Source organism: Bacillus rossius, chromosome 1 (assembly GCF_032445375.1).
Source record: "Bacillus rossius redtenbacheri isolate Brsri chromosome 1, Brsri_v3, whole genome shotgun sequence".
NCBI lineage: Eukaryota > Metazoa > Arthropoda > Insecta > Phasmatodea > Bacillidae > Bacillus > Bacillus rossius.
The window spans coordinates 194,126,973-194,150,250 of record NC_086330.1 but is presented as its reverse complement, the minus strand read 5'-3'; the positions used below and the strand labels follow the sequence as shown (position 1 = coordinate 194,150,250).

General features: G+C 39.0%; 1 protein-coding gene across 1 annotated transcript in view; it reads right to left on the bottom strand.

Moving 5' to 3' along the window:
- LOC134527189 (uncharacterized) overlaps nt 1-23,278 on the bottom strand; it is a 524,754-nt gene that overhangs the window by 130,981 nt on the left and 370,495 nt on the right. The window contains exon 2 of the mRNA XM_063359637.1: nt 20,152-20,241. Coding sequence (XP_063215707.1) covers nt 20,152-20,241 — 90 coding nt within the window. The remainder of the gene's footprint in view (nt 1-20,151; nt 20,242-23,278) is intronic.

Here is a 23,278-nt window from a genome sequence, read left to right as displayed (position 1 = left end):
TGTGGTGGTATCCTTGGCAGATCAAGTGAGTTTAAAAATTCCGTAGAACATATTAATTAAATTAAAAATTAAAAATAATATATATAGGGTCTAAGGAGTTCAAAAAATGAATAGCCTAGAACCATCTACATGCAATCCCACATAAAGTGGTGATAGACCCATACAAAACATAACCTCTACTTACGATTGATGCAATTGTTATTGGCGATAGAACATATTAATTAAATTTTAAAAAAAGGTATAGGGTCTAAGGAGTTCAAAAAATGAATAGCCTAGAACCATCTACATGCAATCCCACATCAAGTGGTGATAGACCCATACAAAACATAACCTCTACTTACGATTTGGATAACGGCGCAGCACAATCGAGACACGATCACACTAATGTACCTCATTCATATTGTATAATTAGTCCCATACCGGTACGCTTGGTCATTTTTTAATTATTGCACCTCACAATAAAAGCATTCTCATTGTATATATCCATTTCCCGCTCGCTTCACTTGTAGTTTTTTTCACGGCTAAGAGAAATCCTTTGGCATGGAGAAACGTTTCCATAACAGAAAATGTGTGTTTTTTGTTTTTATTGGTGAAAAAACACATGAATAAAATGGCCCGGTTACTTTTTCACGGTCGCGGGTATGTTGCTGACGTGAAAAGTAGATAAAAACAATCCTTGATGCGGGTTGTATGTAATGGTAAAATTTCAGCACGATCGGTGCAGAACTTTTTGAGTTTTTGAAGCGTACACAAACCAACATAACATTTTTATATATATAGATTGTAGTGTACGAAATAAAAAATTATTTTTGTAAGTAATTGTCGTTTATTGTTGAGAAAATAATTAATGTGATCACTCAGAAATACATTTTATTTATTTAATTTTTTTTTTGCCATCTTTTGCCAGAACGAGAATCCCTATTTCCCTTCGTCACGGCATCACGAGTGAACGTCTGGACCAATTTCGGTACTTCCTTTTTTGTTGTTGTTTGTTATTGTCAGGAGAAGGTTCTTATGAAGTTGCGTGGAAAATTAGAAAATTTAACAAAATAAAACTTCGCGCGATTGATCGAGCTGCCTCACATGCTAACGTACTAGGTGCGCTGTTACCACTACCAGATATGCGAATAATCAGTCAGTCTTTCAAGGTAGGGAGGTAGGTGGTGGGTAGCTATGTCAGAGTAGGTTCGTAGATAAGTAATATTGGAAAAATTCTAAGGACAGGACAACGTCATTCGGGTCAGCTAGTATACGAATAGAATTTGAATAAGCATTGCTCACATTGCCACAACATTTAAAAATGATTGCAATTTATTATGATCGATTTAGAATGATCGAGAAAGTTCTAGAAATTGTCCGAATGATCTGGAAAGTTCCAAAATGAGTGCAATTGATTATGATCGACAGAGAATGTTCGAGAAAGTTCTAGAAATGTCTTGAATGATCTAGAAAATTCTAAAATGAGTGCAATTTATTATAAGCGATTTAAAATGCTCGAGAAAGTTCTAAAATGTTTTGGATTGGTCTGTAAAGTTCCAAAATGTGTACGGGTGTTATTATTTATCTAAAAGAACGAAATCTAAGTGATGCACATCTAAATATTCTAGAGTGATCTGGTACTGGAAATGTCGGTGTCTGATGGTATATAAACCGAAATTCAGTGACTTTTTGTCAATTCCATCGTGTTTGCAGTCGAGTGAAGATCAATTGGAATCAAGAGTAAACAGTTACAGAAAAAAATCAAGTGATTTTCACAAGTGAAAAAGAAGAAAGTATTTGAATGTTCTGGACTGTTCTAATACTAGAAATTTCGGTCGCTAATGGTATATAAACCGAAATGCAGTGACTTTTCGTCAGTGTTATCATTGTAACAATCAAGAGATTTATTTTGTGTAACTTTTTTACATCGTTGTTACATATACACAAAATGCCAAAGCGGAAAAAAGTATTTACCAAATCTAAAGTGGATTCACAAAGAACAAAAGTAACACGTCAAAATGAAACAGAAGAACAAAGGGAAAAACAGCTTTCAAATATTCGTCAAGGCGTGAAAAGACTTGTAGAAAATCAAACCGAAGAAGAAAGAGCACGCACTAACGAAGAAACCCGATCCCGAGTCCAATCGATTCGAAATCATCAGTCTGCTGACCAACGTGAATTGGAAAAGAGAAAAAGTAAAGCAACAATGGGCACTCTACGCCAACAACAAACTGCTACACATGAGAGTTTAGAACTTCAGGCATTCCATTATGATTGCCAAAAAAAATATTTTGACCATCCAAATATTGTCATAGGAAAAATGGATACGATATGCGAGTATTGCCATGCACGGAAATTCAAGGGAGAAACTGCTGGTATGTGCTGCTAGTATTACTCGCATATATGAATGGAGAATCACCAGATTCCAATCATTTTCTACAAATTATACGTCGGTACAACTGTTGTTTTCAAATGACTTCATTTGGAGCTACTTTAATATGCCAGGAAGAAATTTCAGTCCAGTGTTCAAGGTTCAAGGTAAAATTTATCACCGAGTAGGGTCACTCATGCCGATTTCTAATGAGACTCCAAAGTTTCTTCAAGTATACTTTATTGGTAACGAAGACCTTGAAATAGATCAACATTGCTCTCACATTAAGGGACTACAACGAGACATTATTCAAAAATTATGTCTACTTCATAATCATAATCACCTAATCAATGTGTTTAAATCTTATTTAGACCAAATGGTTGCAGACAATCATAAGACTGTCATTCGCGCAGATAAACGACCAGCCGGTCAACACGAACGAAGGTTCAATGCACCTCAAACGAACGAAGTTGCTGTAGTACTTGTTGATAACGAATATAGTCGTCGTGATATTATTATCCAACGCCGAAGTAATCAATTGCAACGTATTGCTGAAACACATCGTAGTTATGATGCACTACAGTATCCGCTAATTTTTTGGCAAGGTGAGGATGGTTATAACTTTAATATTCAACAAATCGATCCAGCTACAAATGTCGAAACTAACAAAAAAGTATCAGGTATACAATTTTATGCTTATGGAATTATGACGAGAAATGGTGAATATAACCATATTTTACATTGTCATCAATTATTTCAGCAGTTTATTGTGGATATGTATGCTAAAATTGAGATGGAAAGATTAGAATTTATTCGCCATAATCAACGAAAGTTGCGTTCGGATGAATAGGCTACATTCATTTGAACGATGCTATGATGAATGATGGAAACGTCGATAACATGGGAAAATTGGTCATCTTACCATCTACGTTTACTGGAAGTCCACGTCATATGCATGAATATGCTCAAGATGCGATAACTTTGTCAGAAAACACGGCCGACCAGATTTATTTATAACATTTACATGTAATTCTTCATGGGTGGAAATAAAAGACGAATTACAATATGGACAGGCGGCCAGTGATCGACATGATATTGTTGCCCGAGTTTTTTGTCAAAAATAAATTAAATTTACTGACGCCATCGTAAAAAATCAAATATTTGGTGCTGTTACCTGCTGGATGTTTTCAATTGAATGGCAGAAACGAGGATTGCCACATTCTCACAACTTAATTTGATTCAAAATAGAATTCAACCGAATCAAATAGATTATATCATCGAGGCTGAGTTTCCAAACCCGGAAGAAGATCCTGATCTTTATAATATAATAGTAATAAACAAGTTTCATGGCCCATGTGGTGAACTAAATTGAAGATCTCCGTGCATGAAAGATGAAAAATGTACGAAACGTTATCCGAAGCCACATTTGAACGAAACAATCACCGGTGAAGACGGATATCCGAAATACAGACGTCGACCACCAGAATAAGGCGGATTTACAGCTCAAATTAAAGTACGAGGCAATGAAGAAATTCAAATTAACAATCAATGGGTAGTTCCATACAATCAATTTTTATCCGAAATGTTTAATGCCCATATCAATGCTGAATACTGTAGTTCTGTCAAAAAGATTAAATATGTGTGCAAATATATTAATAAAGGCAGTTTTTACGGTAACCAAGAAAACCAACATGATGAGATAGTACAATCAAATGGGTCGTTACATCAATACCAACGAAGCGATTTGGCGAATTTTAAGTTTTCCCATTCACGATCGAGATCCGCTGGTTCTCCATTTATCCGTCCACTTAGAAAATGGACGTGTGTTTTTCAGTACAGAAACGGCACAAAAAGTTGCGACAGAACCACCAACACGAACAACTTTAACAGCATTTTTCGAATTATGCCAGAAAGATCCATTTGCTAAGACTTTACTTTATTCAGAAGTACCAAGTTATTATACATGGAATACAACAAGTAAACAATATAATTCTCGAAAACGTGGAATGCCAGTAAAAGGACATGATGGAGTATTCAAGAGTAACACAATAGGACGAGTCTACTCAGTGCATCCAAGAAACGCTGAATGATTCTATCTACCTTTATTACTACACACTATTCGTGGCCCAACGTGATTAGAAGACCTAAAAACTATCAATGGTTACATTTGTAAAACATATCGAGAGGAATGTCAAAGATTAGGCCTACTAGAAAACGATAATCATTGGGAGTTAGCTATGAACGAAGCAGTCCAAATGGCAACAGCGAAACAAATTCGTGAGCTATTTGCAATTATATTAACTACATGTAATCCTTCTAATCCAAATCGACTATGGCTTAAATATCGAGAATATATGAGCGATGACATCTTGGCTGAACTACGACGACAAAACCCGGACTTAGAAATTGATTTCAATGAAGAAATTTTTAACAAAGCTTTGATTTTGATAGAAGATAAATGTTTAACAATATATAACCAAACGTTAGTACAACTAGGTGTTCAATCTCCTAATCGAAGTCATTTGGATGCTATGAACAGTGAATTTTTAAAAGAAACAAATTATAAAATCGACGAATTGGGGCTTTACATCCAACACAACAAACCCTTATTAATTTAGAGTCAAAAATAGGCATATGATATAATAATTTATTATTATAGAAAACAGCAAGGTGGCATATTATTTTTAGAGGAACCTGGTGGCACCGGGAAAACATTTTTGATCAATTTAATTCTAGCTGAAATTCGTGCAAATAAAGAAATTGTTCTCGCCCTAGCATCATCGGGGATAGCGGCTACACTCATGGATGGTGGACAAACAGCGCATTCTGGTTTGATATTACCATTAAATGTAGCTGACTATGAATTTCCGGTATGTGACATCACAAAATCATCAGCACGTGGACAAATATTGAAACAGTCCAGGAAAGATATGAAAAAAACACGGACAAATTGCAAGAAATGGTTTTTTACATCAAAATTCGCAGAAAAATTCGTAGAAAAACATATACAAAATCCGCCGAAATCCACTATCTTTTGGTACCTTTTTTCCGGGATTTTGTCCCGGAAAAACGCAGAAAAAAACCCTCAAAAACGGTGCATCTGACAACAAAACCTGTAAAGACAAAAATTAAAGAACATTAACATTTTCCATAGCATATCCAAAGTTCAAGCAAATCCGCTTATAAATTCTGCTTAGTTTTCCGGGATTATTAAATATTATTAAAATATTAAAAATGAAATAAATCGAAAATTGTACACTTTACAGCATAATGGTTTAGGAAAAAGATAAAGTAAACAATGTTTTTCATAATATATTAGAATTTCACACAGATTAACATTTAATTAGTTTTTTTTGTTTTCCAGGAAATGTCCCGGAAAAAAGTTATCAAAAGAGAGAAAAAAACGGAAACCGTGCACCGAACTTCAAAATGAATCGTGAATTAAATTAAGGACAAAAAAAATTGCATTATATAATTGACCTTTATCACAATTATGGATTAGCAACTACTGTATTTGATGGATATGGGAAAACTCACAGTACTAAAGACACAGCACATATGAGAAGAACAAGAGGTAATGCATCACCTGTAGTTGAATTCACAGGAGAAATGCAACTCCGTAAAGATATGTTTCTTTTGAAGGAGCGAAATAAAGGACAATTTTTAAGGTTATTTGCAATACATGTACGCGAAGAAGAATGTCCTGTTGTCGAAGCACCAGGTGATGCAGATATTTACATTGTCCAAGAAGATCTAAAATGTGCAAAAGAACAGTTGACAACAGTTATAGGAACATACACAAATTTACTTGTCCTTTTACTCTACTACTTTGACCCACAATCACATAACTGCTTGTGTTTAAAAAGTGAACAATGGCAGAAGAAAACATATCACATTAAGGAGCTAAAGCTGAAGCTCGGTGATGAAATTTGTAGTAATATTCTTTTCTGCCATGCATTCATGGGATGTGACACAACATCACACATAGCCTATATGGTATAGGAAAAGGGAAAATAATGGATCTGATCCAGAGTGACAGTGCCTTCAGGCAACTTGCGAAAGTATTTTCAGATTGTATTCCGAGTGTGTCAAAAGAAGACATTGTAAAATCGGGAGAACAGCTGCTACTACGCCTGTACAATGGGTCGAGAAGTGACACACTCGACACTTTGCGTTTTAAAGTGTTTAGTGAGAAAGCAGCTACTAGTTACAAATGTGTACAACCAGAACCGTTACCTCCAACTAGTGCTTCAGCTCGTTTCCATTTCCTAAGGGTTTTCTATCAGATACAAGAATGGAATGGAATTAAGATGAATCCAGAAGAATGGGGTTGGAGAAAATGTGGCCACCTTCTCTTGCCAATTTCGACAGACAAGCCAACAGCTCCGGAATGCCTTTTGAAGGTAATCAGGTGCACTTGCAAGGAAGATGGTTGCGGTGCATCCAACTGCAGTTGTAGGAAACACGGCATCTCATGTTCTTCGGTTTATGGAAACTGTCATGGATCAACCTGTAAAAACCGGCGTGAATTACCTCCCGAGGAATGCAATTACTGTGACGGCTTTTAAGGTAGGGTGTTCCTACATATCCATGCATGTTTATTTAGTATTGTGTGTTGCAGAGTGCATCCCAATGTGTGTAATTTTTCTATTTCTTCTCGAAACAGGTCACTGGAAATCTTGTGTAAATTTAATGGTATGTTATGTTTTGTGAGAATGGACGTGTCGAACTTTTCTTTCAAACGATAAGCAGTTGAAATGAGTGTGTTTTTTTTTATGGAAAATAATTTTGGTAGATTTCAAAAACGTTTTAACACGTCACTAACTGAAAAAGGAATATAATTTAAGTGACTTTAAAATATATATTGGAAAATGAATATAGTTCGGATCTGACATAATTTGACATGGGATACAATGCTTTCTGTTATTTAGCCTACATATTCAATACTTTTTCCGTGGCCGATCACAAAATAAAATCTATTTACCAGATTTCAGTGAATTAAGGATCTAGTAGGTATAGGAAATCTCGTGTGCTTCTGTTTGTCCTACCAAAACTTTTTCAATACGATGTTCCGTTTTCGTTTTATTGAATTTTTAAAGATTTTTCAGGACGAGTCACAAAAAAACTATATACATATGTAAATATATATATTTATATATATGAGCAGATTTTGGTGAATTTAAGCTATATTTAATACAAAAAATATGTCTTTAATTTTAGTCACAACTTTCTTTGACGTAAGATACAACATTTTAGTTTTGTCTTTTTTTTTCAGGAAATTTTCTGGAAAACCAAAAACTTATTTTGTGTTGATTTTTGTGAATTTGTAATATATTATGAAAATCGTTGTGTACTTTAACTTTGTCCTGAAACATTTTGCTGTAAAATGCGGCATTTTCAATTTATTTCAATATTTTAGGTTTTTCCGGGACGAATTCCAGAAAACAAAATAGTAGTTATTAGTGGATTTCTGTACATTTTTGATATTTTATGATAAATTTTTCTCTCTTTAATTTTAGTGTCTATACCTTTTGTAGAATGCACTGTTTTCCAGTTATTAATTTATTACGCATTTTTCCGGGACAAATCCCGGAAAAAACTTTACCAAAATAAAGTGGATTTTGGTGGATTTTGGATATTTTATTCTACGAATTTTTCTGCAAATTTTGATGTAATAAACCTTTTTCTTGCAATTTGTCCATAAATCGACCCCTTTTTCTCATAAAACAAAGCCATTATATGAGACGAAAGCACAATGGCCCATAGAAAATCACTAGAAGCACTCAATAGAACACTTCAAGATTTACGCGACAACACGAATATAATGGGAGGTGTGTTGTTAATACTATCAGGTTGACGCCAACCGTTAGTGCTCCTCGAATACGCACAGACCGCTATGGCGCGTCGCCGCCTCGCCCCGAGCGTGTGCGACGTGAACGCACCTGGGTGCAGGGTGGTGCAACGCCTCGAACATAAGCTGCCCCGCCTAATCGACTGTCGCCCGCGCGATAGTCGACCACGGGGGTACTGTGAGGTGACCTGATTATCTGGACTTTGTAATTAACTTTCAGCGCTCTTGAAAACGATCTTAATTGAGTAACAGCTATGGTTAAATGTTATTTGTAATTCTGGACTGTAGCGCCATCAGGCGGCGTGCATGGCCCGGGATTACTTTTGAACACAACAGGTTTTCGCGGGAGCGAGGCTGGGGAGTCGTGCGGACGCCACAGCCATCGCCAGTTGATCACCGCCCTCCAAGGAGACTAGTCGCGGGTCGCCCGCGGAGCCTCTCGACCTCCGCCCTTGCCGCCGTCCCTACCGGAATTGCGTGAGTTTTTAAACCCGCCAGCTCCGAGCCTCACGGACAGCCCGGCTAGTCGACCTGAGTTCACCGATAGCCTTACTTAATTTGAGCTCATCACCGGAACTCCCCGTGTTACGTGGATCCTTGAACTGTGTGTATAAATTCCGGAACTGTTTAAGATTAGTGTAGTGTGAAGTGTGCACGGAACATTAGGGTAGCGTGGCACAAGCCCATCAGAAATGTGGCCGGTAGAGCCCGGCTCCCAGTAAGCGGGCCATGCACGACGCAGTGCATGTATAGCATGCCTTGTAATAAAACACTCTAAATTGAGCCTCCACGTATATGTTACAACGCCCGTAGCATAGCGTCCCTGGTGGCTAAAACAGCCGGGGGTAACTCTGATTGAACGACCCTTACTGCCTGCCGGCCACGTGGCGACGTCACGCCCTGAGCCAAGAGTCTCGGCTACGCACTAGCACGTAGTTAATATTGCTAGTTGGCGCCCAAAAGCAACACCACACCCTTAATATCACCTCGGCAGAAGGCAGAAGGCAGAAGGCGTCAAGGTGATTTTCATCAAACGCTTCCTGTCATTCTTAAATCGACGCTGGCAGATGAAATTAATGCTTGCTTAAAGAAGTTGTCCATATGGGAACACGCAAAAATAATCAAATTAACAACGAACATGAGGGCGCACATTTCAGGCGATGAAAAGGCACAAGAATTTTCTGAAAAACTTTTACAAATAGGAGAAGACACCTATCCAATAGACGAAAATACTGGCCAAATAACATTAACTAATGAGTTATGTAATGTTGTTGAAACACCTGAACAACTTATTAATGAAGTATATCCAAATATTGTTGGAAATTATACCAATTCAGAATGGTTACGCGACCGAATTATTCTAGCCACGAAGAACGACATTGTCAACGACATCAACAACATCATCCAGGAAATGATTCCGGCGGAAGAGAAAATTTACATGTCAATTGATACAATAAATGATGAGCTAGAAAGCATCAATTTCCTACTGAATTTTTTAATTCATTAGATGTTTACGGAATGCCATTACACTGTCTTAAATTAAAAATTGGTTCACCAGTTATTTTATTACGAAATCTGAACTCGCCGAAACTGTGTAATGGTACGAGACTCTGCATCAAACAGCTACAAAATAACGTCATCGAAGCCAGTATAATGACTGGTAAAGAAGAAGGAAATATAGTATTTATACCACGGATACCTTCAATATCAAATGGATTGCCCTTTACTTTTAAACGCTTAGAGTTCCCGGTGAAGTTGGCTTACAGCATGACCATTAGCAAAGCACATGGCCAAACATTCCAGTACTGTGGAGTTGACTTAAGGAAACCATGCTTTGCACACGGCCAACTATACGTCGCATGCTCACGAGTAGGATCACCTCGAGATTTGTTTATTTATAGTCCGAACAACAAAACTATACATGTAGTGTATAAGCAAGTGCTGTAAAAATAAAAAATAAAAAAAATAATACTAAAATAAAAAATGTAAATGTATAATATATGTCAATATATAATGTAACACGTAAAATGTATGCTATATGAATAATATAATATGTAAATATGTAAATAAAACATGAATTTTTCACTTTCTTAACTTTTTCTTAAAATTATTTTAATTCGTTAATTAGTTTACTCTATTATATATACTCTATATACACCGCCTTTTTAATGGCCGAATAAGTCTCTCAATATCGAAAATATAAATCAATAATATCTATGTTAAAAAACGTATTCTTATATATTTTTTATACCATTAAACATGCGATGTATCTTAACCCGAGCAACGCCGGGTATCGCTGCTAGTGCTTAAATATAATATTAATAGGAAACTAAAATTGTTCGTTTTGTCGCATACCATAAGTTGAATAATAATTTGTACAGACATACATTGATTGCATTTTGTGTGCATTTTGTGTGCGCCGATCATTCAACAATAAGGGACAATTCAAAATTTTCTTGGAATAAAATAAAGAGTATAAACTGTCTGAGTAGCCCATCAGGATTTTACGAACTGTATGCGTACAAGGAAACAACCTGAAAGGCGGCCTTTCCGATGGGGCACAATTCAGGGTTTTCTTTCGCTTAAAACAAAGCGAATAGCCAACTCTGGAAAGGCAGCTCATCAGGATTTTACGACCTGTATGCGCACAAGAAAAAAACCTGAAAGGCAGCCTTTCCAATGGGCACATTTCAGGATTCTTTTCGGTTAAAAATTCATTTAATAACTCGTTCTGGAAAGGCAGCCTATCAGGATTTAAAGAATTGTGTGTGTGCTTGAAAAAACCTGAAAGGCGCCCTTTCCAATGGGGCGCAATTCAGCGTCCCCGTCGAGGAGGGATCCGGAGTGCAGTGATGTGGAAAACTACTTACCGAAGAAGGTAATCGTTGGCGATATGATGCGTCATCTCGTGGACCGAGTTGGGGACTCGTCGGACGAGTTTTTTGTGATAAGTCGCTCTATTGTTTGTGACCTGTGGAAGGTGGACAGTAGCACCCAACGTCTGAAAATGCTCACAGTTGATGTGTCAATTTTGGCTCGCTGAGCGAGTACAACATAGTGAGCAGAAACTCGGAAGGAAATACTTGTGGCTTATATGTGTGACTGCGGTGATTGGTTTGTTCCTGGCATGTCATGGTAGTATAATGGTATACCCGACTTGGACTTTCTTCCCGACAGGGACTTCTAACCCCGAGGCAACTATTATTTTCTTTGTGTACGAGTGCAACGGAAAGGTTTTTTCAAGCCCCCTAGTTTGAATGTGACAGGGGCGGACCTGTTGGACGTGGACGAATATGGCCGTGGCCTGTTCTTTGCGTCGCTGTGTCGCAGTCGTCGGGGCAACTCGTTGTTCCTGTTTGGAAGCGCGCTATCGAAGTCCGGCTTGAGAGCTGTTGGGGCAGCAGAGCGCTAGTCGGCAGGCGTGCTGGTGGAAGAGACGACTTGACGAGCGAGTGTCCGGCCAGTTTTCACTCACAGACTCGAGGGTTTTCAATTAAAGTTGCTAGAGGTTTGGCGGTTAAAATAATGAAGTTGGAGGCGTTGTACACGCAATCTAAATATTGGAGGACAATAAAAATATTATAAATATTTGGTTCATTTAAATGTCTTTTTTGTCTAGAAGTCATTTTAGTATATTTATGCCTCAGATATTGTATACTTGAAATATTACTCGCTTGGCTTAGGTTCCTTTAATGTATTCGATTTTTCTATTTATTTTAGTTTTGCTACTGTAAATATTGGAGGCAATAAGTATTGAAAACATAATTATTCACTTTATTTATTTTTTTCAGAATAATAAGAATTCACTGTATGTTAAAGTTCATGTACGAATTGTTAGTAATAATCACAATGTTTTTGTCGATAGGCACATGCTTTGCGTGTCCTAGAGCAAGTGAAGAAACAAAGAACATGTACACAAGACTAACTAAGTCCTCGAGAGGTATCTTTTTATCTTTGTTAACCATATATTCGCAGATAATAAAATGTCCAACTCTCACAAGCCATTTATTTGGTTTCGCTCGAACACAACCCTTTCTTGTTTCCTCTCCCGGACGGCAACAGATTTAGGTTTTTTAAACGTTAATTTTATCTTCCTAACGAACGTGTAAGACGAAATAATCATTTAAGTAGTTCAGAGTACCTAGAGGTTTGGTTTTGTTACTATGGTTAAGTTAGCACAAAGTGTACATTGTCCGCTGATTCCTCTCTGCGGCGTCTGGCCGTAAGTTCGGCTGAAAAAGCGCATGACACTTGTTCGCGGCTCACTCCTGGGTTGGGGCGTGCACGCCAAGATGGCCGACGCGACGGGACCAACTGGCAAGTCAGCGGCCGGCGCGAGCTAGGCTACTGTCCTGTGGCGGCGCTTCGCCCGGGTACAAGCCCCCGCTGCCACAAACCAGTGATACGTGATCCAAAATCAAACCAAGTGACCTCAAAAGTCTTCTGTTTGAATGTTACTAAGTTATATCCGTGCCTAGTCCGCTGTCTGCTGCAAATATTGTAATTTATTGTATTTTATATAAATACAGAAATATACTTTTTGTACTTACAAAATATTCCTTTGGAAAACATTTGCCAAGAAATAATTTATATTACTACAGTAAATATATTGTAACTTTCAAAACACATGGTTATGGGTATTTTTACAAATATTAAAGAAATTTTCTTAGATAATACTAAGTATAAGTTACAAAAATTGGACATAATTTTATATTTTAGTTGATGTTTCATTTAAGGATATTCTTTTTGAACCATGAAAAATAAAATAGAATATTCAATAACTTTGATTCATTTTGTTTTATTATTTTTATTAATGTGCACAGTTAATAGTGGAAAAAAATTCAGTAAAGGTTTACAAAATAAGTTCACTATTATAGGTTCTGGGACAACACGAATAATAAATGTCCGGGTAAGACTCTAATCAATATTTTGCAGTGATAGAGATTTTTTGATGTAAATGCACAATTTAAAAAAATCTGTAATTTTACACGAATACTTTTGCTCCATTTACAAATAAATTACCGTGTAGGAGAGAAGCTCCCATCAGTTGTATCGGATAACTAGCGTAATTTCAGTGTCGTGATGTGAGATTTTAAACTTGTGAGTGGCTGTATTGCAGTGGTAGGTTATATTCGAAGTGAAGTGTAAGTGTAAAGCTACAAGGCCAATCACTCAAAGCTTACGCTCTGTGGAATTTACTGCACACGCTCCCTAACCCTTGCTGACCGACATATACTTCTTATGCAGGGCAGAGTCCGATGGGAAAATATGTGGCCCCATATGGTGAGGGAAACGGATACACTGTTTCATCGCGGCCCAGAAGCAACGGAGAAGAGCCGAGTCGAGAGGACGAGGCTACCCATTCCAACATCGACACCTACCAACCCCTAGCTCATTCAGCAACCTATAGCTTTCCTTTCGGCTGAGCCCCTCCATCAGGCCGTAGAGTGTGCCGGAAATTAGGTATTTCGGCACGTTTTTTTTATTTTTATTATAATTTTAAATTATTTTTGGAAATCTTGTTTTTCATATTTATTGGTTACACAAGGGTGTTTTACACTTTGTTAGGCTGGTGTACTCTACTTAGTTCAACTTTGCGGTAGTGGCCCGAGGCACATTTTCTCAGGGGACCAATCTGATCTTTTGCAAGTCTAATGACGGCGTTAGCAGCCAGGATGACATTTCTCCCGCTTGCCGTCACGTCCGGGATCTGTAATATTATTTCCCTACATTACTAAATTTGCATAGAGCATATTCTGGCTTGCAAGCTCTATTTCTTAGGGTAGAAACACACATACAGCGGCGCGGCGCGGCGCGACGCGGAGCGACTGCCGCTTTGAAAACAAACTGTCGTATTAGCATGAGTATTATCATACAGGCAGCGGAGCGTGGCGGCGCGGAGCGGAGCGGTGCGTAGCGGCAGTTGAAGAAACAAATCATTTTGTTTCTTGCGAGCGGCAGGAGCGGCAGAGCGATGGATGTAGAGCAGCTAATTGTTGAAGTGTTCGCCAGAAAGCCTTTGTGGCAAGTGAAAAATTGCCAGCATCACAATCGAGGTGTGATAGATAAATTGTGGGGAGAAGTTGCATCAGCTTTGGAGTCTGATAGTAAGTACACTGCAATCATATTTTGTGTAAGCTTGAAAGTCGTAATATTTGAATAATTTTTTATGTATACCTATCTGCACTAAACATTACATAATAAATAAACGGTTTCTTTGTAATTAGTTAATATTAGGCATATGTAAGTACGTTCACATTATAAATGCACTGCTTAGATAAAAATTATGTCAAAAAGATTTTACTCTTCCGCAACAATTCATTATTGTGCAGTGAGTGAAACGCATACGTTTGTGTGCAAACCATTGCCATTTTCCACGAGTAAATTAAAAGTATTATTGCCTTTTTTGACTGAATATATTCTAAATGTTTGCCTTTAAGCATTACACTGAGTTAACATATAAGATACATGGTTGCATACATTTAGTTGTAGGCAAGACAGCAATTCCTTCTTATTTATGTACTAATGGCTGCGGAAACGTACATGAAAAGTTTTCCAAGTGGAAAAAAAATATGTTAATAAAAAAACATTAAATGTTATTCAATGAGTTATTAGTTAGCCTACCCCTATGTAGATTGTTTACAACACTTTTTAACATTGTTTGTTAACAGCATATTTTTTGTAATTGCCTAGCATATTTCGACACAAATATTAATCTAGGTGTATGTAGGCTACCTATAGTCAACCTACGTATTATATATTGTATATAGATACCTCGAGTATACAGGGCATTTTATGACATTCCAGATAAATATAACGAATGATTCGTGCACTGTACATTGTACTTTGTTGAATTATTTTATAAGAGCCTATGTGACATGATGTAATCTTTAAACACTTCGCGAATGTAAAGTGAACGTCGGGTTGCTCTGTTATTTCTTCTGTTTCTTCTCTCTCTTCCGTTATCTTCTTCCTGGATTGAAAATTGACTAACTTCCTTGAAAGTAGGATCATTTTCGCCGTCTCTTTCTCTCACAACATTGTGAAGTACACAAATACACTTAATAATGTCAATAGCTGTTTCTACGTTCGTTTCGATTGCCTTACTTAACACTCTCCATTTGGCATACAATAAGCCAAACGCACACTCAACACATCTTCTCGCTCGAGACAGACGATAATTAAACATATTTTCAGCAGGGCCAAGATGAGTTCGGGGAAATGGGCGTAAAAGGTAGGGTTTTAGAGGGTACGCTTCATCTCCAATCAAAACCACAGGCAGTTTCACATTTGAGTTTGGAAGTTCTTCATCGGGAGGCAGGTTGAATGTATTGCTTTCCAGGCGCTGGTACAATGCTGATCCTGAAAATGTACCCCCGTCGCTTTGATTTCCTCTTCCTCCTACTTCAATAGATATGAATCTGTAGTCTGCATCAGCTAATCCTTGCAGTACAATTGAAAAAAAATGTTTGTAGTTGTAATAAAGTGAACCACTATGTGGTGGACATTTCACCATACAATGCTTACCGTCAATTGCAGCTACACAATTAGGAAAATTCCAGCGGTTCCAAAAGCTCTTTTGCTGGCATTCAATCGTTCTTGTGTGGGTACAGGCATGTGAATCGGAAACAACTGAAGCCAGATAGCTTTGCATGTGTCTATAACTATACATCTTACTGTTGAGGCTCCCATTCGAAATGAAAATCCGAGTGATCTGAAAGAAGCGCCGGTTGCTAAGAACCTGTAAGAAATCAACCATTTTAGACAATTTTGACATTTTACATTGTTACAGATTATGCTTATCATATGCACTGCCATTGAAAAATAAATTATCTCAACTATATGTTTTGGCTGCATGTAATGTAAATGTGAAAATTATTGCAACAGAAATATATTTATTCGTCTCATACTTTCTTTTTTTTTGGTTACAGCAGAAGAATTGCGTAAGAAATGGAAGAATTTGAAAGACCGATTCAGGAAGGAGCTGAGAAAAATAAGAGATAAGAAGTCAGGTGCTGATGGGGCTACCCAACAGGAAAGTGACTGGCCATTTTTTCCATTGTTGCACTTCTTACGGGATCAGATGACTCCAGCACAGATGAGCGGTAATTTGCAAGAAATGACAGCTTCTGAAATCCATGATACAGCAGGAAACAGTGATGATGAGGGAGGACAGGAGACACAAGTACGGTTTGCAAGTGAAAGAACAGTAGATCGACCGCAAACACCTCCAAACACGTTAGTTCGGACACCAGATACTCATGAGCTTGTTCGAAAAAGGAAAAGAGACAATTCACAGGACGTGGCCACGCAGAAGCTCTTACAAATAGAGGAGAAAAAACTGGAATTCCTACGAAAGGAAAACGAGCAAGAGAAAAATGATGACTACCATTTTTGTATGAGCATTATTCCACATATGAATAACTTCACCTCGCGACAAAAATTGCGTGTGCGTAACAGAATTCAAAGTGTGATTATTGAAGAGTTAGATAAAATAGAAGGCACACAGACTAATCAAGGTGGGCTAACAGGATACGTGTACGGGGAGGACGGTCACTATACACAATTACCAATTCACAACAACCAGTCATACCTCCCAGGACCTTCTCATATTTAAGTTGTTGAAGTTTTTAGCATGGTTGCAGTGTACAACAATTTTTTATTTGTTTTAAATATCAAGCAGTGTTTTTATATTTATAACTAATGACTATATTTAATATTTCTTTGTGAATTCCTGGTTATAATATGACAACGCAATTGTGGTATGTAGGTATCTATGTAATGGTATTTCACGTTTGATTTTCTTTTAAACGTAAGTAGTAAAACTTGATTTACTTTGTTAAGGCATATAATTTTTTTTTTGTCGTTCTGTCCCTACATAATGATTCATTTCTTGTCACTCCACATGAGTAACAACGTTAATTGTTTCAAATAACATTTATTTAACAAAGAAAAGCAAGAACTGTGCCATACGAATAATTTGAACCTATTGAAAATTTGTGAGATAACACTTAATAGTTAAAGTAAAAATAACGTCTTAATCACCTTATAGTTACCACCAATCTTTCTTCAGCACATATAGGTCTCCTCCAGTTTGTTTCTTGTTTCGTAATAGTGGAACCGACTTGATCAAGTATGTACATAAAAGTTTCCAGCGACATTCTCATGTACTGGAAAAATCTGTCCGGATGTCTTTTCACTACCGCGAAAAGGTGATGATATTCACCATTATAACATCTACTTTCACATATTTCATGTATCCACAATCGTCTCCTTTTTTGTGTTAATACATTGTACTTCAAAACAGTATTTTCAACGAGAAACATACGGCGACGCACCTTCGACAGCGACATTATGATACCAATGAATAGGTGTGTGATTGCACTCCGCTGTGGTCTGTTCTGTCTGGAACACTAGCGCTGCTTGCCGCTTCGCTGCGGAACGCTGTCTGTGTGTAGCGCCGTCGCTGCGCCCCGCCCCGCCCCGCGTCGCGCCGCGTCTTGCCGCGTCGCGCCGCGCCGCGCCGCTGTATGTGTGTTTCTACCCTTAGAGGCCCACTGACCTCAACGAGTCTCGGCATGACCGAGTATCCCGTGGACTTTCGTTCCCAGCCTCGTTGCATTTTTTGTCCACACTCACCCCCCCAACTTGCCCCCTAGGTTCTCAGAATTTGGCCCAGGATCATTGCCCTAACGTGAACTCGCCAGGCAGTGGCCTACTTCAAGGACGATTATCCACAAAAAAAATATGTACAGATATGGACCACCCACGACATCTAGTGGCAGAAATAGTTACTTCTGCACTTGTCGCCAGCGAGTGGAGCTAACGCCCGCGACACCTAGTGGCGATTTTGCTAACCTCCGTCGTTCCTTCCCCTTTAGGGCTCCAGAGAGCAGCACCGGCTGCGCCATAAGGCCCTATGCTTTCCACTCGGGTCCTTAAAAGTCGATTGTATGTTGCTTTCTGTGCCCGCCGGTAGAGAGCATGGTGGTCGTCCTTCGGCGCATCAACTGATGTGTTGTTGTTACTCCCACCTCGGTCACCTCCGGAAGTTCTCGGCCCAGAGCCGAACCTCCCCCCTCTTTTCCCTAGGGCCGAGCGCCCGGTTTAATTAGGAGCATTGTCCGCCATTGCGGTACTTAGACTTCGGCTACTTACCGCGTCATCTCGGCGTCCCCTCTGTTGAGGGGATTTTTCGCGGCAACGACGAACTCTTTCGAATAAGGAATGTGGTCAGCAGTGTTAAGGGATGTGATCCCAGTTTCAAAATGTAGCAGTAGCCTGTCAGTGTTGTCATTAGGCAACAAGTTATGTCTTAGTTTAAACTGTATTTTTTTTTTAATTTTCCTAAATCATGGTTTCTACCGCGTCCTCCATGCTGTTCTCGGTCCGCACCTTTTGGAGTTCTGCGCTAGGCATTTCCTGAGTCCAGGAGCTACATCCTGTTTGGTGAGTACTTTGGTCTCTTTTCCTCCCCAAATTCCCATTTGTTGGCCTTTTCGCGCCAACTGTGTTTGACTGTCTGGAAGCAGGTCTAATTCGTCTGAATTTGACTTGTGTTTCAGACAGGGTCCAACATTTGGACGTCGAAATTGCACCCATCATGTTGTCCAGGAACTCGAGCTTCGAGTACCTGTAAGAAGAGCTTTATCCCGGCCAGACATCCAACTTTGAAACCCCGGGTGATATTTAAAAATATAACTTCTCCCTAACAACCAACGAACGAACTTGTCTTAATGAATAACAGCGAGCAGTGGCATAAGGAACTAAAAAAACAAGAATATGTGAAAATGTTTATATGAAACGATAATCACTGTAATAAGTGGACGAATCTAGCAAGCTATAATATGTCAGGAAGGATACTTCAATTTTTTTTTGTTTCTGTGATTGATATGTTGTTAAAAGTATAGTATGACTTGTTTTAATAATATCGGGCCGGCCCACTTTTAATAACTTTAATATATTGTTAATTCCTTTCATTGTGAAACTTAAAGAATCCAAAGCAAATGGCAAACACATTTAATTTAATTATTTTTAAATAAACCAGGTAACCTATAGACCAATCTACTTTTGTAGTGATTTATTTATTCCTTATTTACCTATATATATTTAAACGATCCACTAGCTCCCAAGTTGCTTGTGTTCAGGGAGTATCAAACTGTCTTGTTCACTAACTCGTGCCACCTCTGGTAATACTTGTATTTTTCTTTAAGAGCCTCTCACATTTTGCACTTGGGAACCTTGTCTGTCGGAGCTGCTAGCTTGTCGCTGGGCTCACTCTCAAGGAGAGTTTGTTTTGGCTGGAGAAGGGTTTGGAAGTGTAAAAGGGGGAGGGGTAGAATTGGCAACAATGAAATAAACTAGAGTTGCAATCGAAACAATTTGGTAAGAAGTGAAACAAGTAAAACTTCACATCACAGTAATCCAATTGAATGATAAAAATTAAAGATTCACACATTAACTTCTACGATAAAACTATAAAATAAAGTAAATAACACTTTAAAATTTGTTTGGAAATATATTTGCAATTAATATCACTTCTAAAAATGCAAGGCTTAGCTTTGCAAATTAGCAAATGGTACAAAGTTCTGCCTTGCAGTTGTGCTAGTGAATCGTTGGCAAATGAGTTTCCAAGGACTATCCTAGTGAAAGAACCAATGCAAACGCACTGTAGGTTCACAATTATCTTAACAAAAACGTCGACACAAACACTGCACAGAATCCCTCAATTGTGAGACATTCTGCTTAGTTCCTTATTTCGCTATTTAGTTATATCCTCCTTTCCCGTTTACCACCGACTACCCTGCTCCTGAGCGTTGCACTTTTCGTTACGCTCTGATGAATCATGGTCTCGTCTTGCCGCACCGGTAAGTGGCAGAGGAAAAGACAAAGTAATGTATTGGAAAAGCAAAGCAGAGAGGAAGATCCACGTGAGGAGGGCGAGACTCACCTGCTGAACCGCGCACTCGGGCAGCAGATAGATGTGCTCGTTGTGCGGGTAGTAGTGGTACTTGGTGGGCTTGGCCAGTCCCGTCGCCGCCTGCGGACACAAGCACACACACACGCCTGGTTACTCACGCCTCCGTCCAGCGCGTGCTGCCTGCCCGCAGTTACCTGGCCCAGGGCCGGCGAGCAGGCACCTGTCCTCCGCGTCTGTCGGGGTACACACATTACTTACAAACACTATACTTAGAACAGTCATAACTACCCATTATGAAACAAACACACAACACTTAGAATTGTCTTTACATAGAAACATAAAACTTAGAAACGCTGTAACTTAGAAAATCATAACTTATAACTATTTTAAATTAGAAACAACCAAACTAGAACTGTCATAACTTATAAACGTAACATAGAAAAACACAATTCCGAAACATAACTTGGAATCAAGCAACTTAGAAAATATTATCTTGTGTTTCTAAGTTATGTGTTTCTAATATATGGCAGAAAACGTGTGTGTCTCGCATGTGTCTTGCCTCTCTTTTCGTCAACTGTGTGCGTTGAACTAGCTACACCTATGTATACCCACGTTTTGCTCTGCAGAGCATGGATTCTCAATCATGAAGGTTAGATAACGGGTCATTAGGTCACAAAGTAAAATGCAAAAATCATGCCAATGTATTTCTTTGATGATTGTCCCGCAATTGTGTCGACACTTCCCCTTGCGACTCCAGGCCAGTTAACAACCAGCTAGCATTAAAGAGTACGAATCAGTTCAGCCAACTCAAAAGAAGGAAATGTTTTGCAGTAGTAAATTAACCAACAGAAAAGCAAGTGTGTGTTGAGGTAATACAGGAAAGTTATTTTTAGCCTAAAACCTGATGAATTCAAGAAATTTCCCAGTCTCTACTGAAGATGCTCACTTCAATGAAGAGCGTAATGTCGGGAAACTTTACCTCGAAACCTCGAAACCTCTAAACCTCGAAAGCCGAGAAAATGTATTACAACTTGGCCTCGTGAGCCTAATTTAAATATGTAAAAGAGTTTAAGATAAGTTGTTATTCTTTATTTAACAACCCATTTTCTTTCAAAATAGAATTATTCGATCGATTATTTTAAAAGTTTTGAATTATCCTTGTTACCGTATTATATTGGCAAAACATTCTACTCAGAAAATAAGGAACGAAGGAGTGCAGTAGTTTCGGACCCGGCCACCCTGCATGGCTCCAGGCAGTACTGGAGCACCTAAAACGTGCGCGAGGTTAATCATTTCCCCGAAAAGAACAAGACACCCCTCGTCAAAGTGCCTTATGGCTCCAAACAGTGCTGGAACACCTACCAGGTGCGCGCGGTTACTCCTCCCTCATCAGCGGAACAGCACCCCTGGTAACTGTCCCTAATGGCTCCAGGCAGTGCTGGAGCACCAACCAGGTACGCGCGGTTACTACTTACCCTGTCAACGGGCAAGGCACCACTCGTCATTGTACGAATTGGCTCTAGGCAGTGCTGGAGCACCTAAGAGGTGCGCGCGATTACTCCTCCCCCGTCAATGGTCAAGGCAGCACTCGTCACAGTCCAGCATTACTCCAGGCAGTGCTGGACCACCAACCAGGTACGCGCGTTAATTCCTCCCCCGTCAATGGGCACAGCACTACTGGTACTGTCCCACATAGCTCCAGGCAGTGCTGGAGCAACCACCAGGTACGCACGGTTACTCCTCCCCTGTCAGCGGACAAGGCACCCCTCATAATGTCCCGCATGGCTCCAGGCAGTGCTGGTGCACCTACCAGGAGCCCGTGGCTAGTCCTCCCCCATCCGGTGGGGACAGCACCCCTGGTCACTGTCCCGCATGGCTCCAGGCAGTGCTGTTGCACCTACCAGGAGCCCGCAGTTAGTCCTCCCCCATCCGGAACACAGCACCCCTGGTCAGGTTCCCGCATGTCTCGAGGCAGTGCTGGTGCAACTACCAGGTGCGCGTCGCTATTCATCCACCGTCCGCGGGCTCAGCACCCCTGGTCACTTTCCTGCATGGCTCTAGGTAGTGATGGTAATTCTACCAGGTGCGCGCGGCTATTCCTCTCTCGTCCGCGGGCACAGCATCCCTGGTCACTGTCCCTCATGGCTCCAACAATATGATCGATCAGCTGGCAACATGGTAAATGAGGCAGGCAACATTTGGAATCTTGATGTTTACTACAAGTGTCCTTGTATTACACTTGCTAGACGGTAGACCCAACCCTTGCCATATATTAAGCACATTGTAGTATTTTTTTGTAAATGGAACAGAAATATATATTTAAAATTATATATATTTCTACATTTTTACATTTACATAAATAAAACTGTACACTATAAAAAAATTTCAGAGATACTCGATTCATATTCTTACACGGGTATTTATGCTTTGTGTTGTCCCAGTAAGTCCAATATTTAAAGTTATTCATAACAAGTTCCCTGAATAGCTTGCAATATTGTCTCGCACATTAATATGCAAAAGAAACCAAAAAAGTTTTAAAATAATAGATATTGAACGGATCATCAATTGAAATATATATATTTTCAGCCTATTTTTGTAAGAACTTCTCATTTTTAAATCGAAAAACTTTTAAATATATGCAAAAATAACTATAGCTATTTTTTGTACAAAAGTTATTTTATCTTTCTTGTAGTATTATGAACTATTTCATAATAACGGGTTTCCAAAGGAAACTTTTGTAAAAGTACAGATTTGTTATTCCCGTGCAGCGCGGTTTTTCCCGCAGTCCCACGGTGTCAATAAACGAGTGATAAAGGCCAAAGGGTTTATTGAACTCATTTGGTAACAAAGTAGACTCTTGAAGTACTTTTACATATATTTTGCTTTGATGACTGTACTCCAGTTCTCATGGAAGACCCTGAGTCGGTTACAAAGAGAGAGCAAAGTGTTGACACAATCTTGTGGCTGTTCATTGACTTTTCAATATGGACTCCACAATCCTCTGCCTACTCACGTAGATATCACACGGCCATTGCCTGCTCACACGTGAGAACGTGTCAACAGGGTATCCTGCAATTCTTTAGTGTTTTGGTTGAGAGTTTCTGATTGGCCCTGAAATCTCCAGATAAACTGTGAGCCAATTGCAGAACCAGCACAA